Source organism: Gloeophyllum trabeum (assembly GCF_000344685.1).
Source record: "Gloeophyllum trabeum ATCC 11539 unplaced genomic scaffold GLOTRscaffold_00010, whole genome shotgun sequence".
NCBI lineage: Eukaryota > Fungi > Basidiomycota > Agaricomycetes > Gloeophyllales > Gloeophyllaceae > Gloeophyllum > Gloeophyllum trabeum.
Window position 1 is genome coordinate 276,237 of NW_006920419.1, and position 11,003 is coordinate 287,239.

The following is an 11,003-nucleotide window of genomic DNA, read 5'->3' on the forward strand; positions in this document are numbered from 1 at the left end:
TGCAAGTTGACAGACCCATCAGACAGCTCAGCCAGTGGACAGCACTACTCAGTTGAATAGATTAACGGTAACGTCAACCCGTCACTCCAAGCTTGACTGCATCATGTAGACTGACATGCTGGTCAGACGATGCCTCGCACCCTCTATTTGGCCATCTTCCATCGCCATCTGTTTCCTGCCCATTGGGTCATATATAAACCCAACACAGATGATACTAGCTCGCCGGGCACCATGCTCCATGTCGAAGGTGATGTGGCGAATGGTTTTTCCCACACCGTAGCACGCAACTATGATATCTTGAAGACCAGTCGAACCTACACAATGATTACGCTCGGCCAGGTCGATAGTCAATATGTCAAAGACTACCCCAAGGGCGCATATGTTTCTCTTGCCCCCGTCCAAGCTATCGACAGGGTCGAACAGGTCATTCTCTCGGTCCCCGCGCCGGGCAAAAGCCTGAGGATCGGTGAGCTCGTCTTCAGCTATTTATGACTTCAGCTAATATTTACTCGTAGGCGGTCACCGCGGAGAAGGTGAAACAATCGAACTGTCAAGACTGGGTGAAGGAATGCGTCAAGGCACTGATAAACCTGGGTATGCAGCGCGTGGGACGTAGTTCCCTTCACTAAGGGCGGTAGAGCCTGATCACTGTTTCATTCGTGTATGATATAGGATATGCAGTCTTGGATGTACGGCCCATTTACCCGTTGTCGTGGAATGAGAGCCTGTTTGACTCGTGGGGACGCTTTTTTAAAGACACCGGCTGCAGTACAGCTCCCACCATCTTGTATAAATCACGGTGAAGGTACGATGAGAAGTGCAGCATTAATGTGTGACTGGTCCTCCATGCATTTCCTTGTCCGTCCTCAGCAGGGACTCGGAATCGCACCCTGCACTGCTACCATGCCACTATACAACACTCTGGCAGTGCGAGTTATATCACCCAGTGCAGTAGTCCCAATAGCCAACGTCCTCGTACACGTCCAGAAACATGGGAATATAGCGTGTCGCCCACTCGTCATCCTGTCTCACCAGGCGGACTGCTTTGCAACACTCAGCTGAAGGCCTGTTCGTTGATGCAGGCAGTGCCTCTTCTGGAACACTAGAGAGAAGTGATTATTGCCGTCAGCACTAGATCTTTACAGATACCGCATAAACGGCTCTCTGAATGTCTCGGCAGTTGTGCACGTCCGATTCACAGCTATAGCCAGGAGTGCGTAGCGTACGGACAGTGCTTCCGTTGAGCTATGGACCCGGCATGCTTCGCAAGATAGCCGTTCTTACATGCGCCTCAATATCTCTCTCCCTGAGCGCACTGACAGCTCGTCCATAAATCCTCTCCACCTCAGTGAGATACGCATCTGTGTTCTGGTCCTGCATATGGCCCGCAGGGACGTCGAGGGTGAACGATGGAGCGTAGAGGGGGAACCCGGAGTGGTCGGGGATGGGAGTGTCCACAGGGAGCGGCTCCTTCCGCTACATGAAAAACATGGTCAGCCAGCCAGGAGGGAGTTTCGTGCCCAGCGCTACTCACCGCAAGGGCCGTGATGTACGCCCAAGCGCGCGCAGCGTTCGGGCTGCTATACCCACCTACAGGGCACCTGCTATCAACACCGAATCACAGGGAGGAAGATATATAAGCGCACCTCCGCCGAGCAGAAGCGTCCTGCAGCCCCACGCGAGCACCCGCCCGACGCACCAGGCGAAGCTCCCCTCGGCCCCGGAGAGGCCCCAGTTCCACACGGCGTACGGGTCGCCCGCGAGGCCGTCGACGCCGCACTGGAGCACGACAAAGTCGGGGCGGAATGCGTCTTTGACGTTCTCGACTAGTTTCCATATCCTCGCGAACGTAGCGTCGGACGCGCCGCGCTGTAACGGGAGGGACAGGGTGTACGGGTTGAAGCCCTCCGCGGAAGGGTCGGGGAGGACGGCGAGCGGGGAGGCGGGGAAGAATCCCGGCGCGGCGTGGTGAATTGATAAATGGAGGAAGTGACTTGATGCTTGCGATGAGGACGAGGTGTGGAAGGCTTCGTAGACGCCGTCGGAGAAGTGCAGGTCGAGGTCGAGGTACATCACCTTGGGCTTCCTGAGGACTGCGGGGTTATGAGGGTCGGGAAGTAGTCGGCGGAGAGCGAGGATGGCCAGCACGCAGTCGGCGACGTAGCAGAAGCCGGAGGCTCTGGATTTTTGCGCGTGGTGCCTGCTCTGGGTGGCTGGGTAGGTCAAGACGGGAGAGAGGGAGGAGGGAGGGTGCGTACCGTCCGCCATCCCAGCAGATGGCGGTTTTGCAGCGGCCCTCGCGGAGGTCTCTGACGGCGGTGAGGGTCGCTCCTGCGACGTAGCGCACGTAATGCGGGAGGCCGGGGAAGGGCGGGCAATCCTTGCAGAGAGATCAGCGAGTTGAAGACTAAGACGAAACAAGTCAACGTACGTCTTCCATGCCATACTCCAGGACGTCATCCTGTTCCACGACGGCGCCGCTGGAGTTCTTGGGGTCGAGTATGAACTCGAGATAGTCGCGGGTGTGGTACGCAGCCAGGTCGTCGTATTGAGCGGGTACGGGTTTCACAACGCGTATCGGGAGCATTTCCTGGTCTTGATTGTGGGAGAGTAGACCTAGCGCGTTTATGAGAGAGTGTACGATCAGGGATCGTTTCTTGTTCGACGGCAGGAGTGAGCTGATCTACGAATCCGTTCTAGTTAGAGTATAGGGAGATCGCGCCTTTATATCTCACCTTTGCTAGTTCATTGGATACAACATAAGTGGTGGCCTCCATTGCAGCCTGAGCGCGCAATATTAATGGTGTATATACTTAACCCTGAACTGGTTGAGCGGCTAAACCCACCAAGTCCGATCAGGGTGTTGCAGGACTTGAATCGAGTTCACTGCAAATCAGCAAGGCAGTGGGATTATTGTCCTTGTAGCGTTCTTTGACCTACAAACCTGCAAAGGCAGCCTTGACTGTGGCACTTGTGGAAGACGCGTCGAGAGAGGTCTCCGGCAACTCCCGTGTGCAAATCACGTGGTCTACGCGTTGGTCGCCTGGCCGTTCTCGCATGGCAGACTTGAACCGAACGTTGTCTTTCATTTCAGATTCTTCTTGCCTTATGGAAAACACGCCGCCGGACGAGCTGAGCCCGTTTACCATGCGCAGCGCATCGCTATCCCACAACGCCGACAATATCTTGGATAATACCCGCAAGCACAAGAACATGGACAGAGAGAGTGGCCTCGCGACACCGCAGGTAGCCCCGCTGCACCCCAGCCAGATGCTGATCAGCCCGCCGCCTGAGGAGTTTTTAAGAGGCAGTCTGCGGCACTTGGTGTGTAATTTCTGCGTGCGGTACTGAGCGATCGAGGCTGATCGAGCGAGGTGCAGCCGGCCAGGGAGATGTCGCCCAGCCTACCGCGATCGAGGACAGCCCCGCTCGCGAGCAAGCCGAAACGCAAGCGCGCGCAGGTGCCGACGCAGGCGGCGTCGGCGTCCCCAGAGGGCGACGTCGATGCTGAGATTAGGTGTGTACGCCTTTCATCCTAAGCATCTTACTATCATCTCATGGCTTGACGACCCAGCAAAACACCCAACCCGAAACCCCGCAAACTATCCAAACGCCAAGCAGATACCCGCCTCGCCTCGCAGTCCTCGCCCACCCGCCCGCGCCGGCGCGCCAACTCAACCCAACCAAACCCTGGCGCCTCCGCTCGCCGCACACCCGTCCCGCGCATCTCACACACCGATCCCGTCTCGCCCACCCGCGCCGCGCGCTACTCCCCGCCCCGCGAGCGGTTCACCCCGCCGCGCGAGGTGCTGCTCGAATCCCCCACCAAGTCCAAGTCCACCGCGAAACCCAGGCAGAGAAAGTCGCATGCCGCAGGGAGCGCGAGTGCGAGGAAGAGCGAGGCGGCGCGGGTGAAGGTGTATGTGAAGAAGGAGTGCCCGGAGATCGATCTAACGAGGCCGCCCCCGCCGCCGTCGCCGACGGAGGATCCGTTGTTGTTGAGGGGGCGGCCGGGGAAGGGCAGGGGGAGGATGGGGGGCATGTCTTTGCCATTGTCTCCCGAGGCTGCGGGGGGGTCGAGCGCGCAGCCGATCGTGCTCGACGAAGACGAGGACGTGCAGCCCGCTCTGTTCGCTCACGACTCGACCCCCGCTGCGTTCACCCCGCAACCGCAGTTCGACTTTACCAGCTTGGACGCGGCGAGCGGGGATGATTCCGATATGGGCGAGGAGGGGGAGTATACGGGGAAGTATACCATGATGACCGTGCCGACGAAGGACACGGACGGGGCGGGGGAGGGGGGGAGTCCGTATCCTGCTAAGGTGGCATTGCAGGAGGATGTGGAGATGGAGGTGGAGGTGGATGTGAGGGTTGGGGTGCCACAATGTGAGGGTCCGGTTGTGGATGACGATTCCGCGATGCATGACAACGTCGGTGAGGAGCCTCCGCGGGTCGTTCCAGACCGTAGCCGCACCCGCAGTCCTAGTCCCAGCCCTCGCCCCTCCCAATTTCATGCTACCCGACCCCAAGCCCCGCTCCACGACGCAGACGCGGATATACCCGCCGACACCGAGGACTTGGACTCCCCCGAGCCCCATGTCCATCGCTCGTCCTCCCCGCGCACGTCGGAGCTCGGCGACGACCCCGTGTTCGCGCAGAGCGATGATTTCTTGCGGGACGTCGAGGTGGGCGAGGAGGGGCGGCAGGAGGAAGAGGAAGAGGATTCGTTCCGCAAGATGGGAAATGTCGGAGGGAGAGAGGAGACGGTGTCGACCGAGCCGGTTGACGAGTCGGCGCAGCCTCCCCTTTCCCGACCCATCGACCCCCAGCCTCCCAATCCCCTGCCCGATCCCCTGCAGACCCCCCTCCCCTTACCCGCCGACATCCAGCCGCGCGCGCCGTCTCCCCCGCCGGAGGACGACCTCGCGGAGGAAGAAGACGCCGTCGCGAACATGACGATGGACGGCCTCATCGAGCGGATGGACAGCGCGCTCGCGGACGGGGAGGACTGGGAGGCGGAGCGTACCGTCGACGGGATCCTGGGGAGGATGGACGGGGTGCTGAGGGTGTACCGGGAGAGGCGTCGTGCGGGGGTGGGGAGGGGTGGGAGGGGGGACAGGGACAGGAGGAAGTCGTTCCCTGGGCGGGCGTTGAGGCCTGGGGATCCGAGCTGGGAGGAGGAGGAGGGGGAGAGTGGGCGGGTTGGGTATGAGGATACGGATGAGGAGGAGGAGGAGATGGTTGATCGGGAGTTGAGCTCGGATCCGGTACAGAGTGATGAGGATGAGCAGGTTCGTATTGTCCGTTATGCCTATCCGTCGGACAACTTGAGTTGAATGATGTGTCTAGCCTCCCCCTTCCCCTGATTCCCCACCCACCTCTTTCGAACCCGACCACCTCCATCAGCCCCGTCAATCCACCTCAGCAAACAAGGAGGTCGGGCACGTCCTCCCAAGAGAACGCGCCGCGACACCCGAGTTCCTCCGCGCACACAAGGACAAGGTTGTGGTGGGCGCTGCTTACGGCGAGAGCGACGGGGAGGAGAGCGAGGAAACGGATGAGAGCGTCGTCAAGGTGGTTAGTACGGACCCGCGCGCGGCTGCGCGGGCTGCTGCGATTTTGAAGATGGTAAGTACCCCTCCTCCTCTATCCTCTTTCTGTGTCCCAACGTACTAAAAATCATTTTGGTGCATGGCAGCATGACTACGAGTGGCTGCCCAAGCCGCTCAAGGCTAACCGCTCCCGCTTGATCGCGGGCGATTACTTGAAGAGTATCCGCCGGAAGAGCGTGGGTGCCTCTGGCGTGCGGAAGTCGAGCGAGAGGAAGGGCGTGCTCGGGGATAGGGTGTATATACCCGGGAGCCCGGTGGTGAGTGTGGGTGAGCTGTTGAGGGAGGCGGAGGGGGAGGTGTCGGTTTTGGAGCAGTCGCATCTGCGCGATACGAAGCTTCGGGAGAAGTCCCGCTCTCAGGAAGCCGTCAGCAAGGGGAAGAGTAAGGACAGGGAGAAGGGGGGGTGGAGTAAGGACGACTGGAAGCTCCTCGATGCGTGCTTTACGGACGAGAGAGAGGAGAGGGGTGTCGGCGCGGATGCGGTGCGCGCTGAGGATGTCGTCAGGCGGTACCTTGCGCTTGTTGGGCACGCGGAGCCTGACAAGGCGGAGTGGTGAGTGCTGCCGTCGCATTCTTGTTCTGTGTGGTACAGATAGTAACTTTGTTTCATAGGGCCGTCCTCGTCGCCCGCGCCAACGCATTGAGGAGGAAACAAAGGGAGGGTCGAGGTGCCCCCGGAACGCCGGTCGTGCTCAAGTCCTTCTTGCGGTCTGCCTTCCAGCCCTCTGTATCTGCGTCTGCGTCCGGTGCTCCGATGAGCCCCTGGGTAGACGTACCGGAATTCACGCCCCTCCCTAGGAAGTTTGCGGATAGGACGAGGGATGAGGAGCGGTTAGAGAGACCGCGGTTGGCGGCAGCGGTGTTTGGAAGGTCATACAAGTCGCTGTTGGAGGAGGCGAGGAAGGTCGCTGACGGAGAGCAGGGCGCGGAGTCCATTGCAGATGTCAGCGTAGAGTCGACTGCGGAGTCAAATGGCGACTTGAGCACCAGAGCGGAGTCGGACACAAGCGTGACGTCTGCACCATCGCCCTCCCCGCCTCCTGCGCCTAAACCTGCGTCGAGGCCCAGTTTTGGTGGTCGCGTCAAGGGCCTGTTGTTCTCGTACCTTCCGACGCTGTCCAAGAAACCCGAGCCGGCGAAACAGCACAAACCTGCTGCACCGGGTATCCCGCTTCCTCTGCCCCCACCGGAAGTGCTGAACAAGCCACGCGGGCCCGTAAGCACGCCGGGCCCGAAGCCAGTGCCTCGCGCGGCTGCGCCGAAGGTCCCGCTGAAGGAGGTGGAGAAGGCGAAGGCGAGCCGCATCCCTGTACGGAGGAGGGAGGAGCCGAAGAGAATGGTGGAGTTGCGGAGTGTGGGGTTGCCAGAGGAGAGGGGGGATACGAGTGTGAGCAGTGAGAGTAGTGGACGACGGAGCTCAGCCGGGAGTGTGCGAGATTTGAAGGCTTGGTTTGAGGAGCGGGAACGGGCGGTGAGGGAGGAGGAGGAGAAGAGAAGGGCGGGGTTGAGGAAAGGGCGGGTATGAGTGCTGGACACATCCTTGGGTAGCATGCCTTATGTTGAGTTCATCTTTCGCCTGATGATATGCGGATTATGTATGTCTGTATTTATGTTGAAATTGGATATGTAGAGCATTTTGTTTATGTCTAAACTTGCCTATCCAAGTGCCACCGCTGCTGATTGGTCCGTTGGGACAAGGTCCGCGCTAGGGTTAGGGTGGCTGCACCGATGCTTTGAATTTTCGAATTGAGTTGGTCCGTATACGCGATTCGAGTCAAGTAAACCAAACTGGCCGCACTCGCAAGACGATGTCTCGGTTCCTCTGTACATAGCTTCTTCCCTTTCTCTCTCAAAAGCAAAAGCAGCCGCTGGCAGCATACCCAAGTAGCCACTTCCAACATGAACTGGTCTGTATCTGTCTTGTCCGCGCACACAGCGGACACCCACCCCTCGCTCGTGGTTACCTTCGACTCGGGCAAGTATATATTTAACACTGGTGAAAACACCACGCGAGCGTTTCTGCAGAGCCATAGGGGATGGAAGCGTTCTCGAGCCGTGGTACTGACACGCGTGGACACACGGAGGGCGCTCGGATTGCCAGGTATGTGGCCGTTTACTTTGCTATTATGTGAGCCTGACATTTGTACGGAAACCAGGTTTTCTGATGACCTTGGCTGATGCAAGCACCGCAAGAATGACTGTCGTCGCTCCGCAGGGCCTCATGCACTACCTGGCGTCTATGCGGCTCTATTTCTATCGGTACGGTGTGACTACCCTTCCGTCTATACTGTGATCTCACTCTGCTACGTACTCGACCTAGAAACACGCTCTCGTTAAGCCCGATCGAAGTCCCCATCTCCCGACCTTCGAGTTCGGACGCTGAGGCGGTCTACAAAGATGAAAACATGTCCATCTACGCTCTCCGTCTCTCTCCACCCTCTCCCTCTCCTGTTCCTATACCTACGCCCATACCCTCGTCCACCTCCGCCGAACGAAAACGCAAGCGCCCTCAGACCGGCCCGGCCTCCTTAGCCCCCGCAATCCCCCAGACCTTCTTGTCAAAAATCTCCAGCCTCTCGAATCTCGATCCCGAGCGCCTGCGTGGGCCGGAGCGCGACTGGTGGCGGTGGATCGTCGTGGAGCGCATGTTCAAGGACCTCGGCGTGCCTGCCCCCGAGGGACCGAAGAAGGAGAGTAGGGCGGCGAAGAAGCAGAAGATCGGCACCACGAGGCCCGCAGAAGCGAGTCAGGAGGAGGTTCGGAGCACGCTGGAGACGGATGGCTGCACGAGTCTCCCGGGCGAGCCGAGCGCGCCTGCGGTCCCCGTGCCCGCGGTGGAAGACGAGGTGGAGTCGGCGGTGAGGCAGAAGGCGGCGGTTTTGCCAGGCTGGTGGCGGCGCCTACCTACATTCTCGCTGGGATCCTCGGAACCCATACCTTCCAATGGTGCTCCGGCGGAGGGCCCTGTCCTGTCGTATATCCTCGTTGGCCCGCGGGTACGTGGGAAGTTCAACGCGAAACGTGCGGATGAGCTTGGCTTGGGCCCAGGGCCTCTGAGGGCCAAGGTAGCAAGAGGTGAGTGGGCTAGGTACGCTGGGGTTGCGTGGGTCGTCAGTTGTGTGTACCTCTCGCACGGGCTATGTCTTGCTGTATCACTATCTTGTACCCCATTGGTCATCCAATTTGGCTCTGGCTGACGCACATTCGGCGTGATGCAGGTGAGACAGTAACATTCACCGTTACCCTCCCCGATGGAACCAAAGAGGAACGCACGGTCACACCTCAGGACTGCCTTGGTGCCAGTGAGGCTCCAGCTGTGAGTGTCTGTCCCTCATCCGTCCTCTCCTCTTGGATTCTGTCGCAAATCGACCCCTAGATTGCAGAGCTGGATATTGATAAATGACTGATACCTGTAGGTGGTCGCAATTCTCGATGTTCCCTCTCCATCCTACATCCCGTCTCTCGTGACCGAACTGAAATCCTCTCCCGTCCTTTCTGGCAATGATGGAGAAAAGTACAACATCCGGCTTGTTGTGCACCTTTGTGGCGACGACGTTTGGGGGAATCAATATATTCAGGGTGTTGTCCGGTGCTTCCCTGCAAGCGTGCATGTGAGTTGATTCCCCGCTCATCGCTGTGTAATGTTACAGCGAAGCCATGGGATGTACGACAGAGAAGGCTGATGTGGGAGGCGTAGCATCTGGTATCCTCGAAGAAACACTCGCCAAACCCCGTAACGTTCACGAGTGCGGGGTATGCCCAGCTGAAGCTGAACCAGCTGGACCCAGATATGTTCCCCCTGCCGCAGTTCAACCTTGAACCTGAATTCCCACTGGACGGTGCGTCAACCTCCACCTCCCTATTGCAGTAAACCCTGACAGGCAGGTACAGCTCCGCCAGATTTGAACATACAGCCTCTCCGTTCTAATATCCTGATTGATATCCGTCCTCCGCGCGCCCCAGTGCACGAGCACGAGGCGGATGAGCGGGACCTCTTCCACCCGGGAATTATTGCGCCTGCGGAGAATCCCGTCCTCGGGGAAACTACAGCCGAACGATTCACGCGCGCAAAGGAGATCGTGAAGGAGAAAGAAGAGCGTATGAAACAGGCAGGCAGGCCGGCAAAGCCGGGCGATGATGTCTTGGTCGTCCCTCTAGGGACAAGCAGCGCAATGACGACGAAGTACCGCAACGGTGCGTGTCTGTATTTCAAACCGCCCAACCGTCAGCTAGCTGAATGGCACTCATAGTTTCTGGGACGATGATCACTATACCGGGGTATGGGAATATCTTGCTGGATGCGGGCGAGGGGTCATACGGTCAGCTCGCGAGGTCATACGGCCCTGGGGAGGAGGGCGTGGAGAAGGTCCTTCGGGAGCTGCGGTGTATATTCGTGAGCCACGCGCATGCGGATCATCACATAGGCTTGGCGAGGGTTTTGGCTGAGCGTGCTAAGGTAATGCTGTTTCTCCTCTTGGAAAGACGAGATGCTTATAATAGACCGTCAGTTGGATCCTCCTCCCCCACCGCTATACCTAGTCGCAAACGAACCTATCTTGCTCTACCTGAGCGAGTACTCCGACCTCGAGGAGATCGGCTGGAGGGATGGGAGCGTACGCACCATCTCCAGTGAAACGCTTGCCGTACCGTCGTCTGACTCGAGAATGGACAGCATCCATTCACATTACCGATACAAGTGAGTGCCCCACTGTATGGAACTAGGAGAGACTGATTATTGATGTGTCCTTGGGTAGCCAGGAGACTGTGGAGAGCCTTTATGCTGCATTAGGGCTGAAGAAGTTTTTGACTGTTAGCATGCGCCATCGGGTAAGGTGTTATGGATGTGTCATCGAGCACTTGGACGGCTGGAGCATAGCGTAGGTGCCTTCTTTGTTCTAAAAACTCCAGTATTGACTGAGTTATGTTGCGAAGCTACTCCGGTGACACGATGCCATCGATGGACCTCGTCAACGCAGCAAAGAACGCTACTCTCCTCATCCATGAGGCGACTATGGCCGACGAGGAAGCCGAAATGGCAGCTGTCAAAGCCCATAGCACCATAGGACAAGCGGTGGACATCGGCACAAAGTAAGTTCCTACGGACTACGCAGCTAATACGGGATAATTTCTGACGGTTATCCTTTGCTTAGGATGAACGCCGAAAACATCTTGTTGACACATTTCTCCGCTCGGTACCCTAAAATGCCCCCATCTCTGACGGAACCCAAGGACAGCAACAGCGCCCAGCCGATTATCGCGGTCGCCTTCGACAATGCGAGGATACGAATCGGGGATATGTGGAAGCTGAACACTTACCTCTCGGCCATCGAGTCGAGCTTCGAGGAGACTCCTGATGCCGATGACGAAACTGAAAAGGGCGATAAATCTTAG

The 11,003-nt window shown here is 58.4% G+C and overlaps 4 protein-coding genes across 4 annotated transcripts; 3 read left to right on the top strand and 1 right to left on the bottom strand.

Moving 5' to 3' along the window:
- Window positions 1-129: 129 nt before the first annotated feature.
- Window positions 130-629, top strand: GLOTRDRAFT_44707 (uncharacterized protein; the record flags this gene model as incomplete). Its single annotated transcript, XM_007869509.1, has 2 exons — window positions 130-474; window positions 534-629. The coding sequence occupies 2 exons, from the start codon at window positions 130-132 to the stop codon at window positions 627-629; spliced, it is 441 nt and encodes a 146-aa protein (XP_007867700.1).
- A 310-nt stretch (window positions 630-939) lies between these two features.
- Window positions 940-2,777, bottom strand: GLOTRDRAFT_116939 (histone deacetylase complex protein; the record flags this gene model as incomplete). Its single annotated transcript, XM_007869633.1, has 7 exons — window positions 940-1,023; window positions 1,285-1,476; window positions 1,535-1,590; window positions 1,647-2,200; window positions 2,259-2,380; window positions 2,432-2,683; window positions 2,736-2,777. 7 exons carry the CDS (start codon window positions 2,775-2,777, stop codon window positions 940-942), a joined length of 1,302 nt encoding a protein of 433 aa, XP_007867824.1.
- Window positions 2,778-3,108: 331 nt separating this feature from the next.
- Window positions 3,109-7,265, top strand: GLOTRDRAFT_139717 (uncharacterized protein; the record flags this gene model as incomplete). Its single annotated transcript, XM_007869634.1, has 6 exons — window positions 3,109-3,324; window positions 3,381-3,517; window positions 3,575-5,291; window positions 5,350-5,628; window positions 5,699-6,165; window positions 6,225-7,265. 6 exons carry the CDS (start codon window positions 3,109-3,111, stop codon window positions 7,135-7,137), a joined length of 3,729 nt encoding a protein of 1,242 aa, XP_007867825.1. The 3' UTR covers window positions 7,138-7,265.
- Window positions 7,266-7,511: 246 nt separating this feature from the next.
- Window positions 7,512-11,003, top strand: GLOTRDRAFT_78506 (uncharacterized protein; the record flags this gene model as incomplete). Its single annotated transcript, XM_007869635.1, has 13 exons — window positions 7,512-7,713; window positions 7,769-7,871; window positions 7,933-8,368; window positions 8,480-8,687; window positions 8,831-8,928; window positions 9,029-9,223; window positions 9,310-9,451; window positions 9,498-9,806; window positions 9,863-10,060; window positions 10,113-10,308; window positions 10,340-10,489; window positions 10,545-10,700; window positions 10,763-11,003. 13 exons carry the CDS (start codon window positions 7,512-7,514, stop codon window positions 11,001-11,003), a joined length of 2,634 nt encoding a protein of 877 aa, XP_007867826.1.